Genomic DNA, 24,955 nt, shown 5'->3' with positions numbered 1-24,955 from the left:
TTGTCTTTCACTTAAGTTATATCCCTTATGGCAGATTTGAATCTTGATATGTGTGATTATAGGTCTTTGTTTGTGTCCATTGTTCTTTTTGCAGAAAATTGGTAAAACCTAGGTTTTCCTTTCGAAGCAGAAGATTCTAGTCCTTGCATAGAATCACTTTTGTAGTTACGTGTTTGTTTGAGGATTGTGAATCAATTGTCTTGCATAATTCGTGTTGATTTGATTAAAGTTACATTCCAAATCATCAGTGTATCACCTCATTTAAGTTAGTGTTTATTATTTGTCATTCACTTCTCATCCCTTATTTTGCATATAGTTTAGGTTTTAGGTGATCACTATTTAGGAACTGGCCTAGCTTTCGGAGATTCATCTCTCATTTTAGGACAACCCACCACCCGAGAGAGTTTCTATGTTTCAATAGGATGGCTAGATTCTGTATTTTACTATAGGTGCAATCCTAATTGACAACAAGTCCCTGCAGTGGTCTTTGCATATGATGATGCAGTCCACTCCTCACTTACAAACATGGATCTCAAACTTCTCTTTGAATCAAGCAAAGAGTGCAATGTGAGAAAATTGGTTGCCAATCTAATGACCCCTGGACGAGACAACTCTTTTTGGTCAGTGTATTTCTTCATGAGGTTGAGGATCCATGTGTGATTATATATGAATTTGCATACACTCTTTCCTTGCTCTATAATTATTTTTATCCAGAGGAGTTTACCAAGATCCTCTAACATGAGGCCAATGTTATGAGTAGCACAAAGGGTCCAAAATAAGTGAGGGTGTCTCTCCATAAGAAGCTTTCCTACAACAACATAATTTGTTGCATTATCTGTAATTATCTGCACCACATTCTCCTCACCCACGTCCTTTATTACTTCATTCATTATCTGACAAAGATATTCAAGATTCTTTGTTTTTCCTGAGGCATCAATTAATTTCAAAAAAATTGTGGCACTCGAAGAAAAAGAAACAAATTAGTATAATGATCAATGATCAATCATAAATTCATAATTTATTATCACGTACAAGTTCTACTTCTAAATTTTTAATGTCTACAATTATCTGATGAGGAGGCAAGAAAGTTGAGGAGAGTTCTACTCCTTCGATCAGTCCAACCATCAATCATGATGGTACAAGCCTTCGTCTTCCACACCTCACACTGCTCCTTGATTGCACCTTTTACATTAGCCACCCTTTGGGTCAAAATAGGACCTCCTAGCTCGTCAGCAGTAGGGGCTTTGAATCTCGGACCACAAATAATAACATCGATTGCAATTTGCCAATAAGGGGACCTAAAACAAATTAAGTAAAATTTAAAATTAAACAAAATGGTATATTATATTCTTACTATTAAGTTTGAAAACAAATTAAAATAAACAAAATAAGCATATTATTGTCTCTTGAAACTTGAAAGCAAGATAAGTAAGATATAAATTTAAATTTAAATAAAAAAGTACCTTGTTGCATTGAATGAAATGTTGTTGTAGACGAAGAAATCTCCAAGTGCCAATTTTGCATTATCATGCTTCTCCTTGTTCCAACCCATGCTCTCAAGCAATGGTTGTGCACTTGGAGCCGTGCGTGGAACAAAGATGGAATCAAGTGTTGATCTTTGCTTACGAATGCGTGGCCCAATGGTCACACTCGTAGAAGCAGTAGCAACAGTAGGTGGAGTAGGGGATAATGGAGAGAAAAAACTAGAAGATCCTTATTGGGCTAGTTGTGCCATTTCTTCTTGTTGCTTCTTTTTCAATTCTTTTTTTTCCATTTTTTCCTCTAGAAGAGCTAGCATGTCTCGCATAACATCCTGAGGTACTTCTTTGCATTTTTTAGCATCATGCTTAGGTATATGTGTTAGGTGATACTAAAATCTATTTATGCCTCTCCCATTATATATTACACCACAATGCCAACATGTAACAACTCCCTTTTTGTGGCTCAGGATGGCATGTTTCCAAGTCCTATCCCTTGCAATTGTAGTTGGGTTTTCATTAGGGTTAAATGCAACCCTAGTTCCACTTCTAGAAGGCTCACCCTGAGGCATGATGTCAATGTGTTTGTTGCTGCAATATGAATATATTATAAATAGAAAAAAGTTAGCATCAAATTAGATTTTTAAACTTTAGGGCCTTCTTATTTATCAAGTTTGTCATCAAGATAAATCAGAATAAATCTAAATATTAGATACTAGAAGTAGAGACTAAAACAAATGTAAACAAAATGGAAAGTAAAAAATATGAATGTAAAACATATTACAAAACAACACAAAGAAATGCAACTTGTTGCTTACCTTTTCAAATTTGCATAAATAATGGAAATACAAATTTGTAGAAGCCTCCAAATGCTTCCTTAAGCTCCTCTCAATGCTTAAGTGCAAGCTACAAAGTTGCACAAATCATCAACAATAGATATGGGAGAGCTAACCGGGTTGCTAATTTCTCTCTTAAAACCCCAATACCCTTCTCTAACTCTTTCCTCTCTATCACAAGCATAAGCAAAGGGTGAAATGACCTTTTTAGGTCAAATATATGTTATACAAACCAGAAAAATGCAAGTGTTAGATTTTTTTTAATTTTCTCACTTTTTGGCCTTAGTTGCTGGCGAGAGTTCTAGGCTCGGGACTAGGCGAGTCTAGTGAGTCCATGGACTCTGCCAGGACTCAGCCGAGTCTAAGTCCTAAGGCCATTTGCCTTGGAAAGCCTACCTCAGCGTCGGACTCGTAGAGTCTCAGAACACTGGTTTTCTTCTTTCCTAGTAACATTTGTACAATTTACTTGCTGCTTAGTATTCTCAAGGCAATGAGATCTGTAGTGTTCAAATTTTTCACATTTGAAGCATTTTATTTTGGATAAATCTCTCTTAGGTTTGTTGTTCCTTTGATTACCCTTCTTCTTAAAGTGCTTCTTCTTATTTATAGGAATTTGTGTTGAGAACATGAAGTTCTTCATCTTCAGTGTTCAATTTTCCGTTGTTCTTAAGTTTCCTATATTCTTCTTGAAGGTAATCTCCTTTAAGTCTATTGAAGTTTGGAAGATTGTCTCTAGCACTTATTCTTTGTAAGAATGTTTCCCATGAATCCAGTAATCCATCTATAGCCATTAGTGTCAGTTCTTCTCTTCAATTATGGTCCCTATACTTGCAAGTTCATCTCTTAGACTAGCCACCCTTAGGAAGTACGAATTCATAAATTCTCCCTTCTTTATCTATATATGATTTAGTTGCCTTTTTAGTGCAAGGTTCTAGTTGCATTGTTAACCTAATATGCATTTAATAATGCATTCATCATATTAAATGTTGATTGATGTTTCATTAGCATAGGTACTATTTCATTTCTAACGCCATCTAATATGATTTGCATGGCTTTCTTGTTTGCTTTAATCTAGACAGTTTTATGAGGATCAACATCAGGTCGCTTGGATTCTTTATCAACAAACTGTATTACATTATTGTCTTCAAGAATAATCATAATTCTGAATTTCCAAGCAATGAAGTGTTCTTTTCCATCAAACCTATCTTTGGGTCTGATTGTGCTAGCCATTGAAGGTAGAAGGAGTTGCTAGATATTTTAAATCTGATTGTCAATTTGCAAAGCCTAGGTTCGATTACCAGAGCTTTGATTGTCAAATGCAAAATCTACCATTGCCATTGAATTGAGCTTGGACATCATTAGTGTTGTTCAAAAATTGCTGAATCTTGGTGAATGTGATTTAGTCAGCCTTGGAGTTCTTTTTAGTAGTATTGACATTGTATGCTAAATGTTATGATTCAATGGCTAGGTTCTTCTTGTGCACACTTTTCATTGAAGAGCCTTCTTCAACACACCAATTAGAACAATTAAATCACATAAGTTATTTAATTAAGTCAAACTTAATTATGCTTTTATTGTCAAAGCTTTATGAAAAACTGAGATGGCCTAACCCAAGGCATCATCATTGGACACAACTATAGATAGTAAGTCACACAACAAAGACCCTCACATCCAAGTGTTAGCTCACAAGGGTCGCGATGATGAGCTAGCATACCCGTAATCCTGAAACCTGTTAAATTGGGGACATTACATTGGCATGTCTCAGCCAATAATAGATGTGTTCAGTATGTTTAAAAATAATTATACTTGAGCATCCCATGCTCTTACTAATCACTTACACTTTTAAGAATAATTTAGATTGTATATTTATTCATTGAATTGTTCATGCTGCAAGTCTGGATCCAAAGATGCAGCTTCACAGACATACAGTTGTATTGTATGGTGTGGAATTCAATGATATACAATTTCTTTTGTTTTTATATTGCTGTCTTATGGTTGCAAAGAAAATCTGGTGTTTCTTAGCAATTCATTTTGTATGGCATCTACCATAAGAACTGTATATAAATATGTAAATTTCCTTTTTTGATTAAAAGATTAATTACATAAAAACTATGGATCATTATTAAGGAATGTTTGTTTTAATCACACACCAATTTAAACCTGCTCATATCATACAGGTTATCTGCACTATTACACCAGCTTCAAGTAATATGGAGGAAACACACAACACCTTAAAATTTGCCCAAAGAGCCAAACGAGTTGAGCTTCATGCAGCTCCCAACAGGGTATGATTTGTTTAAGAAGGGTTCACATATAGCTAGCTGGAATGGTTTCAAATAGTAGACTGATAGTTATGGGTTTTAATTGTTCACATATATGACATTTGTGTTATTTTAGATAAAAAAGATGATTTGTGAAACTGAATTGTTATTTTGTTTAGATCATTGATGAGAAGTCGCTGATCAAGAAGTACCAAAAGCAGATTGCTAGTTTGAAACAGGAGCTTGAACAATTCAAGAGGGGTTATCTTGTACCTACCCCTCAAGAGGATCTTCTTACATTAAGGCAGAAGGTGTTCTCTTCCATTCCTTAGAATTGCTTTTATCAATTTTAGATCTTTCTTGTCACTTTTATAATTTATTTTTAACTATGTCAGTTTTAAGTTCAGTATACCATGTGATTTCTTTACTCTTCATTTGAATATAAAAGAAAATGAAGCTTGGTTTTGTGTCAGTTGAGGAATTATGGATTGTGAAACCGTTAAATGTTCAAAGATTTCTGTATTCTTGTTTTAGCTTAGATTCTTAGACTTTACTTCCATTCTAGAGAATCTTGAATTGGGGTATTGTGTCAAATGAGCAGGAATTGAAAATGCAGTCAAGGTTAGAAGAACAAGAACAGGCAACGGCAGCATTAATGGGAAGGATCCAGAGGCTTACCAAGCTTATACTAGTTTCTTCAAAGAATACAATTGCAGATAATCTTCCTAAAAAACCTCTTTATCGTCGAAGACATTCTTTTGGAGAAGATGAGGTACTTGATTTTTTTGAGCACTTTCTAAAAACTTTAATGAATATATAGCTAGTTATTAAGATTTTCTACCAGCAAGGACATTCCATCACCTTGTTGGGACATAAACTATCAGACATACCCTTTATACCTTTATATATTCGGAGCTTGTTGCCATATAATTGATATCAATTTATGAGTTACACATTCTTATTTATATTTCATAATTCAATTTAAGGATAAAAGTAAAGATTTTTTAGGTCACCACCTAGTGAGACAGCAATTTGGTAAATGAGACCACCTTGTCGAAGAAAATTAATTTTACTGTTACAATATATGCTTCTTAAATTTGTATCTTTCAAGTTCTGACTCCAGACCACACCTTTAATGGATCAACTTCTCCCAATATGTCTAAGCTTAAGCTTCATTTTTCTTGGCTAAAAATGACGGATTAAGGAACCCTAGACCAAAAGAAAATATATGTGAGTGCCATCTACCAAGTTATATTCTACTTGTCTAGTTGGAACTCACAAATATGAGAATGATAGATTTGAGAATCAGTAGAATCCTAAAGATATTAGCTAGCATTGACTAAGAAGAAGCAATTCTTAGCCTCAACTTGCCATACATAAAGTGGAGCCTTGGAAGAGCTTACAGAAGCTTAAGGGACCAGAAATTTGACTGTATGATTCACCTTACAGCATCACTCAACACAAACCTACTGCTTTATCCATAACTTCAGTGTTACTGTAAATACAAATTACATCAAGTCTAGGAAACTCATTTGGAGTCATTTGACAACCAAGAGAAACTTTTAGAACATTTTTTAGAGTGAAATGTCATTCCATTGTTCTCTTAAGAACCTAATCAAACTTGCAATCTTTATCATTCCTAATTATTTGTCTCTTTGTTTTTCATTAATTTAGCTGGCTTGGAACAATCTTTACAGTCATCTCATATTTTAAGTATGAAACAATGTTTACAGAATCTCAAATTCTTAGATATGAAATAATCTTTAGAGTCATCTCACATTTTAACACCATGTACGAGATGCTAAGGACTAGGAAATTATAGTTTGATGAAACAGGTGTTCCTCATAGCAAGAATCTCTAATCAAAAACATGCTTACAGAGATCACAAATCCTAGTGAATTATTGTGAAACAGCTATTTAACAATGATTGAAATTGTTAATATTTATATAAGATGGTGGAATGGATGAACTACCAAACTGTGTATGCAACTGCACCATGGGGAACTTGGAAGCTCAACTCCAACAAGCTTTTATTCTAGCATCGGTAGATTAAGAAAAGGCCGTTCAAGATAATTTGAAAGAAAAATCTACAACACATCCATATACACGACACAATGCTGTCGAGGCTGTTCCTATACAATGTTATGAGGTTGATGGAATATGAAAGATGGGTATTGTTTGCAATCAATAATTTTGTCAAGCTAAGACTTAGGAGGGTGGCAAGAAATGTCATATCAATGTTGAGAAAGTCTCTTGGACTTGTAGGAGAAGTGATCTACATCACATCTGTTATGGATAGTGAAGATCTAAAGAAAGCAGTCACTCTCTTTAGAGATGGACTTGCCATAAACAACATTGAGACAGTATGACCCATCAAGAAAGTCTTCTTTCTCCTATATAGATACAAAAACTGCAAGGCAGGCATTTTGGACCACATTCATTAATACATAACTTAGAATAGACTTCATTCTCACAATAGTCTAGGTTGTAATTTTTTTTACCAACTTTAAATACAATTGGAGATATTGTAATGATAGCAATTTGCCTATAAAGAAATTTAATTATTTTGCACACAATTGCCAAAGTTATGAAAAATATTTTACTACCAAAATATGAATTCTAACCCACCATCAATACATTGAGTACAAAAGAAATCGATCTGTGTGTAAATCGGTGTTTCCCCAAGTTGACACACTTCTCGAAGAAGTGTGGAGTGCTCCCAAAATTTGGGATCTGCACATGGATGGTACCATTATTGATTATACCCATCTTGGCTTCAGAAACTCTGCCACTATTAGAATTGTTGCTTAATTTTAACTTATGTTAAAACTCAGTTCCGAAAAGATCAAATTAAGTAAAGTGTTCATGTTTATCATTTTCAGCTAATAATACAAATTGCAGAAAAACACTTTTCATTCATGTTGAAAGAATAGGAAATATCCTTGTATTATTCATTCCGAATATACAACTGATATTTGCAAAAGAATAGTAATAATCAAAGATGCTGAAAGTAAAATTCTCTCACACAAGTGACTATGATAGTAGTCCCTAAACTGCTGATATATATTCCTACTCTGCCAAAGTAAATGACATGAAAAGGAAAAAAAGAGAGGAGAAAGTCATTCGCACCATTCATTGCCTGTAATGAGCGGTTGACATGCATCCATCCACTTCCACCCATTCATTGCCTCAAATCGTGTCCCACCCATGCATCTGAACCCTGGATTCATAGGAAAATAATTGTTAGATCCTATGGATCTAAGCAATGCAAAGTGTCTCATTTCGCCTCATTCATCTTCACAAAATAAAAATATATATCAGCAAAGAAAGGAAAACAATCACACTGAAATGCTTTACTACTAACATGTTTGTTTACTGTGCAACATCCTATTTCTACACGGATATAACAGTACACTCGCACAAGGGTTATTGAGTCTGGCATACCCATTATAAATAGGACCTATGAAGCTGATCAAAACAAGTATGAATAGAAGAGCAAAAGTATTAAAGGGACGTATTGACTTATGAAACCTTTTACTTCTGTAAATAAGATCTGTTTCAGCAATTACTACATCAAAAAAGTTGCTGATGAAACAAATACAGCTATGCAAATCAGGTTGATAAACAAAAACAAATGGACAAACAGCTGAAATATGTCAAACATTGGATGCAAACATTTGAAAGCTTCAAGTTTCCTTCAGTCCTTGAATTTAAATGATTTATCATATGCACTAATAAAGGCAAACAACCCTTGTATATTCTTATATACGCTAGACAAAACAATGATGAAACACGAAGGACAAGTTTAAAAACAACAATAATCAGAGAGTGTGTTTCAGGGAACAATGAAAGCTACAGGCAAACAAGAAGATTTCAGTACCAGGATGGTTAAATATGATTCAAATGACTATTCAAACAGTAATAACAACATTATATGAGACTAAGTGCTGAAATGTATTGAACTGGAACATAATGGCGGAAGCATGATATCTCTACAAAATACTCAAGTAAGCTACAATGATATGAAGATGGAGGAAATTGCAAATTGTAGTTACAAGTGAAGCAGAGAACACTTGGTATGATTCCAATTCAACCATTAACATGTGATATTGAAATAAAAAGTGAAGAGATAATTTTCAACTTATAGAGGAGCACACAGTGAGAAAAATAACCAGCAAGCTACAGGAAGACCCAGTTAGGAATTATGGTGAATGTTCCAAGTTTTCCAGTTTTCTTCACAGAATGACAACAGATCTGATAAATGGTTAAAAACCCAGTAGAATGGTTGTCTACAGTAGCTGCATTTTCATCAGAATGGAGACAAGATAAATTACAACAGAATGTGCATATACAAGCAGAAAATTCCAGTTACGACATGAAGGAAATCATAGGAAAAGACTCAAGCCTTCATTCTAAGTACCTAACAACCTAATGTATAGACCGAGCTCCAAGGAATAAAATATGAATGAAGTGAAGTAAAATATTAGAGTCATCTTCAGCTGAACGACTACAACAAAGATCCATGAATAAAACCCTCTATGATCAGAATAGACGAAACCATGATTTGTTCATCAAAAGATTATGGATGCGATTGAAAAGAAGAGCCATCTCTAATGGAGATATTTAAACCCTACCTCTAGTCATGAAAATATAACAGAAGTGACTGAATCTTCAACAAACAACAGAAGATGTAACTATGGTGAGTTCAATGCCTTTCGAAACTCGTGCCATGAGAAGGGAAAAGCACATAAATCATACACAATAGCAAGAAGACTGGAAGAAAAGAGGAATAGTGGCTTCCTAAGACAAAATGTTACCTTTCACCTATTAAGCTCTTTCAATGGTGACTGAAACATCAGACAATTCAACCACTAGATGGAATGCAATGATTCTAGAATGCAAAAAATAGCCTTAACTCTTTCAAATTTGGTACTTTATTGGAAGAGAATGCTAGATACACAACAGAAATCCTAGGTCAACCATGGAAATGAAGTGAGGAAAACTTATGATGTGGCTTCCTTGCTCTCAAACCCTCTATGGTAGCCATCATCAATTGTTTCTTCAAAAAACCTATGCATCTCATTCCCCTCAAACTCTCCAAAAATGTAACATGTGGAATGAATGACTTTAGGGTTATAGATTGAAAGTATGATGCCCTCAATTGTATTGCATAAGTATTGAAATTTGAGAGTTTTAGTGAGTTTTTCTTATTTTTCTTATTCCATAATGTGTGCCAAGAAGGGGTGTTTTAAAGTGCCTATGAAGTGTGTTTTTTTCCAAACACTTAGGTATTTTATGTTAGACCTTCATATTTGTACTTTAACATTGTAAATAATTTTAGCTGAAATGATACTTTTATAAATCATTTTATGTTAATATTATCTAAATAAGTACAAATGTATTAACTTGGACTTTGTCTTCATAATGAAGTCCCTTTGGAAGTACGATATTTTGATTCCAGAATCAAAATTTGCCATGTGTTCAATTGTTGTAGTTAACTTATGATGATTTTGACCAAGTGCTTTGTTACCAATTTAACATACCTCCTAAATTGCTATGTTATATGCTAAACTAAGTGTGTTTTATCTGCTGATTAAGTGTGTTTAGTTGCTGAGAATACACATTACAGAATGAAAAGAGTGTAGAATGCAAAGTACAAGAATCAATAAACAAGAGAACTGATCACTTTTGATTCAGAATACAAGTACCAAAATAGCATCATTTTTTTTTATTGAAATATCCAAAACTATTTTGAGGAGATACAAAGTGTTTATGTTTTAAACAGTACTTAAATACAATGCATTCAAATATTACAAGCATTCTCAGCTCCTAACATAAATATTTGAATTAAACACATTGTATAAACAGAAAAGTATTGAAAAGACAAGATAAGAGGAAAGGCATCCATTGCCTGAATGGAAGGTTTGTTGCGTTGAATGTTGAAGGGTTGATCCCGCATCTCCGTCTGGAAGTAAACCTGCAAAAAAATAAGAGAAGAAAGGGGTCAATTCATATGAACTGAGCAATGGATAACTTTCCTATCATCTATACTCTATTGTTCCTACAACGTGGTTATTCAGATAACTATGCCAAAAGACAAGAAGGAAAGAAATCTAAAAAATATAAACCATGTTTATACTAATAAGTTTGTTCCATGTGTAGAAACAGGTATGAAGTTTGAGGTTGTTGAAGGATCTTGCATAAATTACACTCTTGAAGCCTTTCGACTGAATCAAGTAGGGGCCAAGACTGAAGGACTGAGGAGGCTATTGAAGGGACACGCATAAACTACAAGCATGAAACCTTTTGGTCAAATCATGTAGCAGCAAAGACTAAAGATATGGAGAGACTGTTGAGGGGGCATACATAAAATACAAGTATGGGACCTTCTAGTTGAACCATAGCGGGAAACTGAAGACAAGAGGAGATTGTTAAAGGGATGTACATACAGATACAGGTATGAAACCTTTCAATCAAATGATGGAGGACATATGAAATTCTTGGTCTACAGGTTAATGGAACATAGGTCACATATATTACAGCAGCAGGATTGAAAAAAATAAGGATATAATCAGCTGTATCAGCACAGATCAGTCAGAATGGGTTAAAGGATTATAAGTTTCGAATATATAAGAAAGGTGGATAAAGGTATATTTTTTGTTTCACTTGTTGTTGATCATAAGTTTTACTTCAGCATACATTTGTGAAAAGGGGAAGTAAGATGTGATAAGTTTTAACAGAAACAAAGGGTGTTATTCATAATTCATAAACTATCTCAGTATCATATTAGCAATGGATCAGTAGTCATGCTACTTATCACAGAATTATAACGAAGTAATTTCCAGACGGTTTAACATCATGAATGGGCACAAGGAAATAGTTTCCGAGTACATCAAGCAGCCCACTGGAATCTAATGACAGAGGTTCATTCTAAAACAAATTGTAAAAGATACTCTGATCCACATGAAAGTAATAAGAGTCCAGTCAAAGAATATGACTGATTATGGAGTTTCTCTAAGTGGAAAATGTAGAAGTGTATAATGGCAAAGGCATTTACATTCATAAAGGCTGAATGAAAATACCAAAAAATAAAATCAGCATATGCATCAGACAGTAACAGCAGATACGAACAAAAGGCGTCACAGCTGAATCAAAATCTCACAGCTAGAACGGAGTAAAAATCGTAACAGCAGATCCAAAAGGTACTATTGAATTCATTGATGAAGGTATATGTTAAAAGTGGGTATTTTGGAAAAGCAAAGAAGGTGCTCGCTGAACTGAATAATTCTGGCCATATTTCTAATGAGATGCCATATTGCACAGTAATGCATGAACTTGCCAAGGTAGGTAAAATAGAGGATATCCAGTCAACAAACGTTTTTTGACAAATATAAGGACATGTTAAACTAGAAGGAACTTGAAGCTCTAAACCAGTTTACCAAAGGAGAGGAAAATGAAGCCATTAAAGACAAGAGAGACCAAGATGGGAATTCACTTCTTACACCCCTCAAGATGGGTATTCATATAATGAGATGATCTGTTCTTATTCTAAGAATGGCAATTTTGAAAAAAGGTAAAGAAGCTAGGTAAGGAGATGGAGAGTATACAAGTTAATTATGAATTAGCAATGATGAATACGTTATTGAAGGCTTATTCTAGAGTAGGTGACATGGAGTGTGTCATTCAAACACTCAAGAAAATGGATAAGTTCAAAATTTCTCCTAATTGGATAGCATTCAGCACCCTTATTTCCTATTTTTGTGAAAAGAAGTTATATGATCTTGCATTACATACATGCAAATTAAAGGGCACCAATCAACAAAGAAACTCTGTTCACCATTTATTATAGGACTAAGAGAAAAATAAAACCCTCGTTGAAAGGAAAAGCAAGTATCTGTCATTAGATTCAGCAAAGGAAAACAATGAGAAAGGAGAATAAGACTCACTGCTAAAAAGCTCAATGACGTCCAACAAGATATCAGTAAAATAAACCCTCAAAATCTGAAGTACCCATGGCGTCTACAGAAAAGAATAGCATCACCCAGGTTTGGCCATGGATAAAACCAGTAGCTCACGGCTATGAAAGGAGCCATCCAAGAAAATATGATGACCAGTATGGCCAGTGAAAGATGCCGTCCAAGAACAAGTATAACAAGAAATTGGCTAAGAAAATGAAATCCTTCCAGCAGCATAAATCATGCCTAGAAAGCCGGCTCACGCATGCATAAAAACCATGAAATGAATGCCTAGAATCTGCATCATGTATGGAGTCCTAAAACTCCTAGAAAATCATGCCTAGTAACAGTGAATGGAGCCGTCCAAGTAAATATGATGACCAGTATAGCCATAGAGGAGCCAAATCGTGCCTAGTCAAGGAAAAAACGGCATCCAAGAACTCAGATCTGAGCTACCAACAGCAGAATATAACCCAAAATCATGCCCAACAACAAGAAAAAAGCTCACAAAGGAGAAGAATGCAGCATGGTATCAAAAAAAGGCCCATAAAAATCATAGACCAGTCTCCATGCAACTAGGGTTTGGGAAAAAACACTCTCTCTTGCTCTTGTGTGAATGAGCAAAAATGAAACAAGACAAATGCCTTCTACTTTTGCCTTTGGATGTTTTCATATTTTATTCCTTTGCCATATTTGATGAAAGTTTCGGGTCCATAAGGTAAGAGTTAGAAGTGAAACTCTATTTTTATTATTAGTTTTATGTGTATGTAGTGAATGATACTTTATCATTTCTTTAATACATATAAAACTAATAAAAAATAAATTATTATATCCTTTTATTTATATTAGTTTTAATATGTTTTAAATTAACAAATAATACGTTAATTATTAAAACATATTAGTATTAATATAAAAAAAAAAATTTCCTTATAATATTAATTTAATATTTAACGTGTTTATAAAAGAATGATAAACTATAATAATAAATATGATAATATTAAATTAATATAATAAAATGAGCTTTGATTGTAAAATTAATATGTCAAGTGGTCGTAATTATAAGGCCATTGATTTTATTAATTAATTAATGAAAATTATAAGAGTTTTAAATATTTTTATGCCTAAATGCAAGGAGAGAAGGTTGGAAAGCTATTTAAAAAAGGAACATTCAATTAGCAAGGGATATTTTGGAGGCCAAGTACAGTTCCAGATTTTCATTCATTGATGTGGTTATAGAGTGCTATTTTTAGCGGTCTATGGAGCAGTTATGATCAGTTATGCATGCAGTTCATATTAAGAGCTTATTTTATGCATATATTGCATAATTAGGAGCAGTTTTACATGCTATATTTGTGGGTTATTTGATGCATCCGAGTTTGGGCTTTTGTGCATGATTTTGAGGAGCTAGAGGCAATTTTCGAGTTATCCATCAGTTGGGCAGGTGTTTGAGAGGAGTTTTCAGAGGCTTCTTCATAGTTTTCATTATGTTTGAGTGATTTTTTCTAGGCATAATCTTGGAATCCGAATTAGGGTTATTTTTCTATATATTGTACTTTCACGTCATTATGAGAGACCTTCTTTCGGATTCAGATTTTTGCACATTGCAGATTTTGAGTTGATTGTGAGGGCATTTGTAGCAGAGATTGTTTTTCAGTATTGATTATAGAGATTCAGCGGTTCCTTCTCATTGATTCTTGTGCAATATTGTGGATTTTTTACTTTAATGTTGTATTCGCCTTCATTTTAGCTACGTTCCTTATTACAAATTTGGATCTTGATATGTGTGATTACAGGTCTATGTTTGTGATTATTGTCTTTTTGCAGAAAATTGGTGAAACCTAGGTATCCCTTTCAAAGCAGAAGATCTTGGTCCTTGCATAGAAACACTTTTGTGGTTACGTGTTTGTCTGAGTATTGTGAATCAATTGTCTTTTTCATAATTTGTGCTGATTTAATCAAAGTTACATTCAAAACTATTGGTGTATCATCTCATTTAGAATTAGTTTTCATTACTTATTATTCATTTCTTACCCTTATCTCGCGTTTAAATTAGTATTAGTTGATCACAACTTAGGAACCGGCCTAGCTTCCGGAGATTCATCTCTCGTTTTAGGACAACCCACCACCTAAGAGAGTTTCCATGTTTCAGCAAGATGGATAGATTTTGAATCTTGCTATAGGCGCAATCTTGACTGACAACATGCTTCAATCGGTTGGAGTCATATGCAGGGAATTTAGGAGATTGTTAGTCGAGTTTGACTTGGCTTTGGCAGCTGTAAGGATCTTTATGACATTTTTTGGTGTGTTATGGGTAGTTAGGAGTGAGTCATAGGTTACTTTATGACTTAGTGCAGTTTATTAGTCAATCGGTCATCATTTTGATGAGTATTGACACCTTTTTTGGAGCCTTGTTTCATGGATTCGACCCCAATGGGGTTTGTATTTGGTCTATTGGACTATGATTGTTTAGAGAGTTTTGAACTTTTGATTATGCAGAGGAGAGTTTTGTGAGATTGCCTTGTGTCCTTGATGTATTTTTTGCATTCTTTGTAATTCAGTTTTGGTACTCAATACATGCACTGAATCATTTTGTGACAGTTTCTTTTTTGAAAGTTAGCCTTCTTTCTTCTATTTGTATGTGTGAGAGTATTTGATTGATAAAGTGGAAAGTGAGTCTTTAGGATTCCTTATTATTTTGTCTCATTTATCACCTAGTTGCAGTTTGTACTTTGTTTGTATGTTATAATTTGTGTCTTTTGTTTTGAGATAGTTATGTGAATGCTTTTTTTATTTCTTAACCCTCATTGTCAAGACCTTATTATGAAATATTGATGCAAACCAATATAGGATTGAAGTGTTTGTCAACAAGGAAAGTTTTACTATTTGTTAACAATCATATCTTCAATATCCACAAGTTTCGGTGTATCACCTATTTAATTCAAATTTAGTTTTAGGTGTTCATTTCTATATTTTTTCCCCTTTCCCATCAATTTCAGTTCATTTCAGTAATAAGAGCTTAGGTTCTTATCACAAGGAGCCGGCCTATGACCTGGAGATTCACTTAGTTCAATTAGAAAATCCCGCTACCTATGAGTGATTCCATGTTACCTAAAATTTCCAGTTCATTTCACTAAATTTGGTAAGGTGCAAATTTAAGGACTTAACAAGAATACCTTCCCAATAATATTGTCACTCTCCAAGAAAGTTGGAGTTCCCCAAGGATGTTGGGATGGACGAGAAAGGGGGCATTACAATTCATTCTTGGTCTCTTCCTCTTTTTTGGATGACATATTTGTTGTTTGGGCGAATCCTTTCTAAAATGTTTTCTTTTAAAGGGGGACCTTCAACTCTAATGTGCTCTTTGACACTAAAATGTTTAGTGTTTGGAATATCTTGATGTTCTCCTATAAACAAGATGGATTGAAACCTTTTAGAGATTCAGATAAACCTTCCATGAAAATAACAATGAACATCCTTTTACAGACATTAGGAACTATCACAACCAATTTCTAAACTTATGCAAAATAGTTTTTCATGGTATTATATTGTTCTAGTTGAGCCAACTCAACTCCTTGAAATGAATCCTTGGTTCCTTCCTATCAAATTTATTAATCAAGCTTTTTCTTAACTCAATTGATAAAGTTGTGACCTCTAGTGAGCAACCCATGTTACCACTATCTGTGTGATATGCTCTCTAGATGGAGGGTGGTGAACTTAATAGCTTCTTCTTTGAACATAGGTATAAGTGATAAATAAGTGTCCAATTTTCCAGGTGCAAGTTGTACAGCTATCTGATCCATCAGAGGTGGGCTGGGTTAACTTCCCTAGTTTATGTTGTCTGTGATGTTGATTTGTTATAGGTATATGTTCATTTATTGGTTCACTTGTTATACTCAGATTGCAAAAATTTGTCAAGAACATTTTTGCTTGAATTTCTAATGCAAAGGCTCTATTCTTTTTGCAACTTGTAATGCCATCTACTACTATATTTTGCTCCTCAATCTTAGGCGGTGCTCCTCGCCTTCATAGGAGGCTAGATTGCAATGGTCTAGGTTCCTCGCCTTCATAGGAGGCTAGATTGCAATGGTCTAGTCGTGAAACTAATTACGATTTTGTTAGATGTTACTTGTTTAGGTATTCGCTTCACCCACGTGATTTTAAGCTTCTCTGAGTATCTACTAATGTTTTTTATGGTATCATACTAGAATATTCTTGAATATTTGCATCATAGAAAATCGTGAATGCTCTTAAATCATTGTAATATGTAGGATTTGAGTAATATAAATCCACAAAAATCGAAGAACACCTGCATGCAAGAACCTGTCACGGAGAAGAAAAGACAAGAAGAGGCAAGGGTTTTTCTCTGAGAATATGCAAATTATATTATCAGACTGAAAGAATGAGAGAGATTTACAAAAGATCAATCCTTATAGAAGATCGAAAAATCTAAAAGGGAAATCCAAAGAGGTAAATGACATTTAATAATTACTAATTAATTATTAAATGGAAATGCAAGTGCATAAAGGGAAATCTTAAGAAGAGAGTAAAGGTAATTTAATAAATGAAATGAAATTAATGCTTTACTCTAACACCCCCTTAAGATGCTCAACAATGCAGCTACAAACAATGCAAAAAAAGAAAGGAAACTACGATGCTTAAAACAAACTAGGGTCTTGGCTAGAAGGCTTGATGTGGTACCCAATCACAACCAAATCTCTATGAAACGGAGAAATAGGGAAAACCAAGTGGGAAAACCCTACTCCAAAAAGAGATAGCAAAGAAAAAAGTAGAAATGATATGTCTCAAGAGACTCTCTCAAAACCATAAGTAAATTGAAACCCCCCATAATAGAGGCTTGACACTCCATAGCCCCCCAGAATAGAGAACTCTTGTGTCGATGAACATACCAATGTGGCTCCAATCTGAAAGAAGCAAAGGCAGTGGACAAGGAGGGTGAAACCCTTGAATGTAAGGTGAAGTTGGAAGTCCTAGCTGATACTCAAAGGAGAATGCATAAGAAACTTGAAATGGAATCTCCAGTGGAGGTGGGATAATAGGTGTGCTGAATTTGTCATCTAAGAGTTCTCTGATATATCCTCAACAACTGTAGCAGTTGGCTCAATGACTGGAGCTACAATGGTAGGCTATGCTGAAGAGTAATCTTGTGCCATATATGGAATTTGAACATGACGTGGAGGTGTAGAAGTCACAATACTGGTCTCAGGAATAACACATAAGCTCAAGTGACCTGACTTCACCTCGGAAGCCTCTCGTGAAGGAGAGTGAGTCTCCGATAGTGGAGATGGTGGACCAAAATGAGAGAAAGAGTATAAGTGGGAAGAATGATCAACAGTCCCTGTAGCAACAATATGGCTTGTCTCATGGTCTTTGATGTGCACTGAATCTTGTGCAAACTCAATTGTCTTCCCTATCCCACTGTGTGTAATTTGATAAATAGAGAGAAGGTTAGAGGACAAAGATGGAACACATAGTACGTCATGAAATGTACCATTATCAATGTCAATAGAACCTTTTCCACATACAGTCCTAATAGTGTTGTTCCCCATCAAAATGTGTGGAGTAGGAGAAGCTTCAAAAGAAGGGAACAAATCTTGAGAAGATGCCATATGGTGTGAAGTACTTGAATCCGGTAACCATCTAGAAGAATGTGGAGTAGTAGTTACACATAGTGCATGACCCTTTCCTATATCTTTACCATCTGACTAAAATGATGATGATGGAGAAGATCTGTGAGAAGTAGAAGGAATATCAATGTTGCTCTTCTGAAGGAGAGTTGTCAAATTTGAAACCTGTTTGGCATAGCCATCTAACTTCTTCTCATGTCAACATGTCTCATCATGATTGGGCTTATTACAATAAGCACACTTTAGTCTTTTTGGCTTTGGTTTATCTCCCTTAGGAGTAGGTGGGCCTGATATGATGTGAGGACTAGAATCAATCTGAGACTCCGTAGGATGTGACTTATGTTTGTTCTCCTTCATCCCAGGAGATGGTTGAGCTACCAATGCATAAGTCTATGAGCCTGTGAGAGAATCCAACTGAGAGAGCTTAGTTTTCTCTCGAGTCAAACGATCACAAAGAACCTCAAAGGTTGGCATGGAAAATATGGGACCCAAAGCATTCATAGTGGAATGGAAGGTAGAAGAGAAAATCTGAAAGTTTCTTCAAAGCTTTGATAGAATCAGATAGATGCAATCTTTATCTGTCTTTTCTTTCCTGCATCCCTGTACCAAAGTCCTCTGTTGTTTGAACCTCATGAGAAAATCCTCAATAGAGGGAAAATCATTTGGTACAAGAGAAGTAAGCTCTGCCTCAATCTGAAGTGCTCTGAACTCGTTGATGGTACCAAACAAGTCCTTGAACTTGTCCCACATTTCTCGAGGAGTGGAACACTCATCAAGATGAAACTGTAAGTTGTCTGAAACATTCAAAGAAATCAAACCCATGGCTTCATCCATCTTATTCTTGTGCTGCAAAGTCTGATATTGACTCTGAAATACTAGTTGCACTGTATCTAAATAAGGCCACAAACCCTTTGAACAAAGAAGTCGTTGCATAGCAGATTTCCATGTGTGATAGTTATGTGGGTTTAGAAGTACTAGACAAGAAGAGGTCTCGGCCATTGTTTTAAAAAAATGTTTTGAAATTTTCGGATATACTGATATTATAACAGAAAATAATGAAAAAATACCCCCCACAATGCAAAAAACCGAACCCTAGCTTGTAGGAGGAATGCGTATACAAGAAAAGAGCAAAATGACTTCAATTGAATATCACAAGTACTTGATAAAAAATATTGGTAAAATGACAGAATCTGGAAAGTTGTTGAGAAGAGCTTTCTGACACTTCTTTCAAATCGAAAAGCAAAGCTAAAACAAGCAAGTTATGCCCTTTGGAAGATAGAAGGCATCATCTAACTTCGAGTGAAAAACAAGTACTAAACTGAAAAGAAATACAAAAAATAGCTTCACAATCATCTGTCTTTGAATAAGGTTTTTGGTGTTTCTTTTGGATCCCAAAAACACCTTCGTATGCTGAAGTTAAAGCGAAAAGACTGTGAAGGCCTCCAAAAGGCTTTAAAAAATAATTTATTTTAAAAAAAGGGCACTAGCTCCTAGCCTCGCCATGTGACTACGAGCTGGAGGCTGAGTAGATCGGTCGTGGAGGGTGGGGCAGCACAGTTAACGGTAGAGGCACTTGGGTGGCGTCAGAGTGGTGCAGAGCTTGTGGTGGGCGAGACCATGGTGATGCGAACTAGCGGAGGTTGTTGCAGTGAGAAGGCCGACCGCTAGCGGTGTCGTTGTGGTTAGGATGACTGCTACGGTTAAGATGACTATAACGGTGTTTTCACACTGATTTTTGCCTCCCCACTCAACATTGTCCAAAATCGACAAATTTTACATGAAAATAGGGGTTTTAACATCTTCTAAATCCAACGGTGAGGTTTGTTTGGCCTCTAAGTGCTCCGAAAATGAGAGACCCCCTATTTTCACAAAAAAACCCCAAAAAATGCAGATTTGTTCTGTTAAACCCTCGTTCTTCTTTTTGTCCAAATAAGAACAACCTACAGTAGGTCAAGCTCTGATACCATGTAGGATTTGAGCAATACAAATCCACAAAACCAGAAGGACACCTGCATGCAAGAAGCTATCATAGAGAAGGAAAGACAAAGAAGAGGCAACAATTTTTTTTTGAGAATATGCAAATTATATTATTAGACTAAAAGAATGAGATATATTTACAAATGATCAATCATTATAGAAGGAGATCAAAAAACCTAAAAGGAAAACCCTAAGAGGTAAATGACATTTAATAATTACTATAATTATTAAATGGAAATGTAAGTGCATAAACAAAAAATTTTAAAGAGTAAAGGTAATTTAATAAATGAAATTAAATTAACGCTTTACTCTAACATAATAACCCCTAGCAGGATTTTTGTTCCATTGTTGCAATATTACTGATTTTTTCTTCAAAAATTTTGTGAAGCACTTTGCTTCCACCTTGTTATGAGGAATTTCTCTGATTGCAATCACATGAAAATTGTAGTAATAGAAGCTAAATTTTCTTGAACATATAATTGCCATAAATCCAATATAGCATTCATAAGTCGAATAAGGCATATCGTCAAATAGTTTACATTCATTGTATATGGCTAGAAGCAATAAAATATGAACAATGGAGCTGGTTGTTCCACAAACTAGATTACAGGCATATAAATGTTTTCTTATCTAACCTCAGAAAACCCTCTACATGGGAGATTCTACTCACCAGTATTCACTTGAACAACATCATTATGAAGGCAAGAGTCTACAACACAATGATAAATTGTGAACCTCTTATTTGGAAGATCTTGGGTTCGAGTATACTCAAGCTTAAGAAATAATAATAATAATTAATCTCAACAAATAATATTAAATAAATAATAAACATCCTAGGCATTTTTGTTTTTTGATGAATGTTGTTTGTGATTTGTTGTGAAGGATACTTTCAAAGAGAGGAATTTATTATTAAGCTTTTTTTGAGCAGCTAGATGTGCTGAGAAGGCTAATCAGGAGCTACCATACTAAATAGAAATTACAAAGCTAGGAATGTTGTTCACCGGTGTAGTATATGGAGCTTCCCTAAGGTGAAGGAGGGGCCTTCGAAGGTGAAGAAGACGCTAGCAGCAAAGCCAAAGCTCATTGCAAAGGAGCTTAGCTTGTTGTGAAGCAATAAAATTAAAGTTATCTACAATCAAGGGACAGGTAACATTTTTTTTGTACCTTAGCACAACAATCTCAAAGGGAAACTTATAGAATTAGCAAATATGGTGGTTGTTGAACCTGTTGGCTATTTTTGCCCCTCATTCAGCCCATCATTGATAACTGATCTGAGAGATCTTCAATGGGTTGAATTCTTTGATGTGGGTTAACATGCTTTTGGTCGGGTTAACATTTCGTGTTAACTTAGTTTCTTAATTGATCGAGCTAGTTCTGTTCCTTTATTGACTGAGTTAGCTCATTTTCCTTCATTTGCCGAGTTGCTGGTTAACATGTGTTTTCGCACTGGATTAACATTCTACGTGAACCATTTTTGCTATTTTGGGGAGTGACTTTTCTTGCATCCGCAAAATCACATGCTGCCTCCTCCACCATACATTTGGGAATGTACCAACAAACAAGTTCATGCCACATGGCGGATCCTTCTTGTGCTGGACTACTCTTGATCGTTAGATCTGTATACATATTTAGATATTTTGAAGTGTATTACAGTTGTCCGTTGGAGAATGAAGTGATCTTGATCTACGGTTTGGTTTTAATCACTTGCTGAGGAGATTTCTTGCAGCATTTGAGCCATCTATTTCAGAATGAAAATCTACATTGACAACTCATCTTATAGGGGGCAAATCAGTTTTATTCCACGCATGTCGACTCTACATTTTTCCGGTAGGTTAACATCATGTGATATCCCATGTCACATTTTCTTTTGATAGCGACATGATTTCTTTTGTTGCGGTCATAATACATTACAAGGACTGCTCTTTAATGTTGAGCGAAAATCTTTGGCCTTGTTTGCATGACATCTATATGCATCTCCAGGTCTCATTAATGATTGTAATGATCAAATCTCATGGGATTTGATTTCTTACAGTTGAGTGCATTTGTTTTGCCCTTCTTGTCACTTCATTACAACAGATTGTATTTCATGATCAGATTTAGTTCTGATATTCATTTATTGCTGCTCTCTGCAATTTGACTCCACCTTTGGTTGGGGTTTGAATTCCATAGTTTAGATTTGAGTTATGCCTGAACTCTATAAAAAACAGTTGTAAATATGTTTCAAGGGTTCTGGGATTTTGCAAAAAAAGCATTTTGTCTTGATCTCTTAGGAGTTCTTCATAATATTTCTTGTAGATCACTTTGTAACCAGTTGGATGAATGTTGTTGAACTATTCTTTGAATCTTGAATAAAGAAATAGTTCAAACGCCCTTATTGTGTTCATTTTTGTTGTGTAAGTTATTGGTCTGATATAATTCTTGTGATTTGTTTCAAATCCCTGAATTATATCCTAGTTCTATCTGCAAATGAGTTTGGAATATTCATATAGGTTACAAGTCGCGGGTTTATGCTTCTTCTCAAGTTGCTAACTGTGAGCGTCATCACTCCCCTTAACACCTTGTTTAAAGTTTACTCTTATTGTGTAATATTTATATATGAGTCTTTGAGGTCAATATTGTGCCCCCCTCTAACTGTTCATAAAAGCTTCATCGTGTTGGGTCAACAATATTCCCATCTTATTGTTTGGTGTATCACCTCAATTTAATTTTTAGCATTTAATTTCATGCAAGCAATCCTTCTATCTCTTTCCCTCCCAAGTTTAATTTTTTGAGGAGCAAATAGGTGAAGCATCATAAGGAACCGCCCTAGAACCCGAAGATTCACTCCTAATCCTAGTACACCCCCTACCTAGGAGTGCTTGCATGTTACTCGAAGTGACTGAATTAAAGGATCCATTCAAGGTGCAACTTTTAGAGATAACAAAACCACCACCAAATATTTATAGTGAATATGACTACATGGAAGATGAGGCACTTGCCCTATTTTGAAGCAGCCAATAGTTTGAAGACAGAGGGATGCAATAGAGGATAGATAAATGCTGGCAAAAAGACTTGGCAAATACAATTAAAAATTGAAAAAAATAGTGAAAAAATCTGATCATCTACAATCGTTTGACAAAATGCTCATACTCAAAATTGAAAAATTTAGGATCAAATTGAGAGGGAATCTTACATTGAGCCACATACACAAACTTCAATTCCGAATGAGGTGCTGCAACAAAGTGTAAGGATTAGAACCTCTGTCCAAGTTTTCACTAGACCAGGGAAGAGGAAGTTGATAAGTAGGAGATATTTTCCACATTAAGTCAAATTGTGATATTGCTATCAGGATGTAACCATGTAGCTTTTGAGTCAAACTCATTGACTGATATATCATGAGTAGTGATTCACACATGAATCCATATCTCATGAGAATAAATAAATGGAACACTTAGCAGTTATTGGATCTAGGTGATGCTCATGGGATAAATTCATGTGTGAACCACTACTCATGATAAATTGGTCAATGAGTTTGACTCAAAAGCTACACAATTAAATCTTGATAGCAATATCACAATTTGACTTGCTATGGAAAATATCTTCTACTTATCAATTGATGAGCTTAAGGGGCTTTCTTGTGAATGGTTCATAAATCACAACACTTGGTGAAGATTTTTTGAATGGGGTTGCAAGTAGAGTGGGTTTAACCATGGAGGGAACTTTGTAGTTAACTGTGCTCGAGCTGGAGTAGTGCTAGGATGGGTGACGTCCTAGGAAGTCCCGGTGCTTCACCTTTGTGAGCATCACCTAGATCCAATAAGTGCTAAGTGTTCCATTTATTCTCATGAGAGATGGATTCATGTGGAAATCACTACTCATGATATATTGGTCAATGAGTTTGACTCAAGCTACACAGTTAAATCTTGATAGCAATATCACAAGAGGAAGTTGTTAAATTTTGTAATATTCAAGTTATGAATTATGATAATTTTCAAAGGCAATCATCATTATTTCATAAAGCATCTACTTAATTATTGTATCAAGATTTTGCATAATGATGTGACTTTTTACTCAATTTTATTCAAATCAATCAAATTAAATACAAAACACTTTTGTAATCACTCATGGATTCATAGATGCATTTTTCCATTGAACTTCATAAAAACCCTGTAATTTAAAAAAATGATTCGTTTTTAGGTTCTTAAAGTTTTGCTGAGTTTTTTTTTGAGCTTTTGCTGATTTACAATTTTTGTTTTTGTTCAGTTTTTGACGAGTTTAAGTCTTACAACTATAATGAAAAGGATACAATGTTAATGATAGAAAATCCACAAAACTTTTTTTTTAACTATGGAGAAATTGTGAAATATATTTTTTTAACAGAAGTACTTATGGTCGGTTAAACCAGATTTAATAACTCGCAAATATGAGGATGAGTTGTATTTTAAATCAAAATGCTTTCTTATGTATCCAACTTGTACAGCTGATTTTGGAGAGCTTATAGTGAACTGGAAGTATTCCAAAAGAATGCTGCAATTACTGAAAGTAAAGCTTTAATTTGCCACAACTCCCCCAAAACATTGTATGATAACCTCAAACAGGATGATAATTACGGTTATCCAGAAGTTTTGTTATACAATAGCTCAAGAGAATGGTACAATTATCTTGAACATTTAAAATAACCTTCTCAAATGAAACAGATAACTTTTCAACATAACAAAATGTTACAGCTACATATTAGCAGCTCTAACTTATGTGTACCTCCAAAAAATGATTAAGGTATTAGATGGCACAACTAGACTTTATGATGGTATGACTCTTCCACAA

At 34.8% G+C, this 24,955-nt stretch overlaps 1 protein-coding gene and 1 long non-coding RNA gene across 10 annotated transcripts in view; one reads left to right on the top strand and one right to left on the bottom strand.

Moving 5' to 3' along the window:
• LOC149578099 (kinesin-like protein KIN-7E, chloroplastic) overlaps positions 1-24,955 on the top strand; it is a 377,239-nt gene that overhangs the window by 218,249 nt on the left and 134,035 nt on the right. For all 9 annotated transcript variants that reach the window (XM_089827536.1, XM_089827546.1, XM_089827542.1 and 6 more), the window contains exons 13-15: positions 4,492-4,599; positions 4,755-4,886; positions 5,177-5,347. In XM_089827536.1, coding sequence (XP_089683662.1) covers positions 4,492-4,599; positions 4,755-4,886; positions 5,177-5,347 — 411 coding nt within the window. The remainder of the gene's footprint in view (positions 1-4,491; positions 4,600-4,754; positions 4,887-5,176; positions 5,348-24,955) is intronic.
• Positions 1-24,955, bottom strand: part of LOC149578100 (uncharacterized) — a 383,937-nt gene that overhangs the window by 241,843 nt on the left and 117,139 nt on the right. The window contains exons 4-5 of the long non-coding RNA XR_016364209.1: positions 10,487-10,552; positions 7,705-7,795 (exon numbers count right to left, since the gene is read on the bottom strand). This is a non-coding gene — a long non-coding RNA (uncharacterized LOC149578100). The remainder of the gene's footprint in view (positions 1-7,704; positions 7,796-10,486; positions 10,553-24,955) is intronic.

The sequence above is a fragment of the Cupressus sempervirens genome, chromosome 1 (genome assembly GCF_028749045.1).
Source record: "Cupressus sempervirens isolate cs-2001-9-10 chromosome 1, ASM2874904v1, whole genome shotgun sequence".
Taxonomy (NCBI): domain Eukaryota; kingdom Viridiplantae; phylum Streptophyta; class Pinopsida; order Cupressales; family Cupressaceae; genus Cupressus; species Cupressus sempervirens.
Note: the sequence above shows the minus strand (reverse complement) of the source record. Positions and strands in the feature narration are given on the sequence as shown.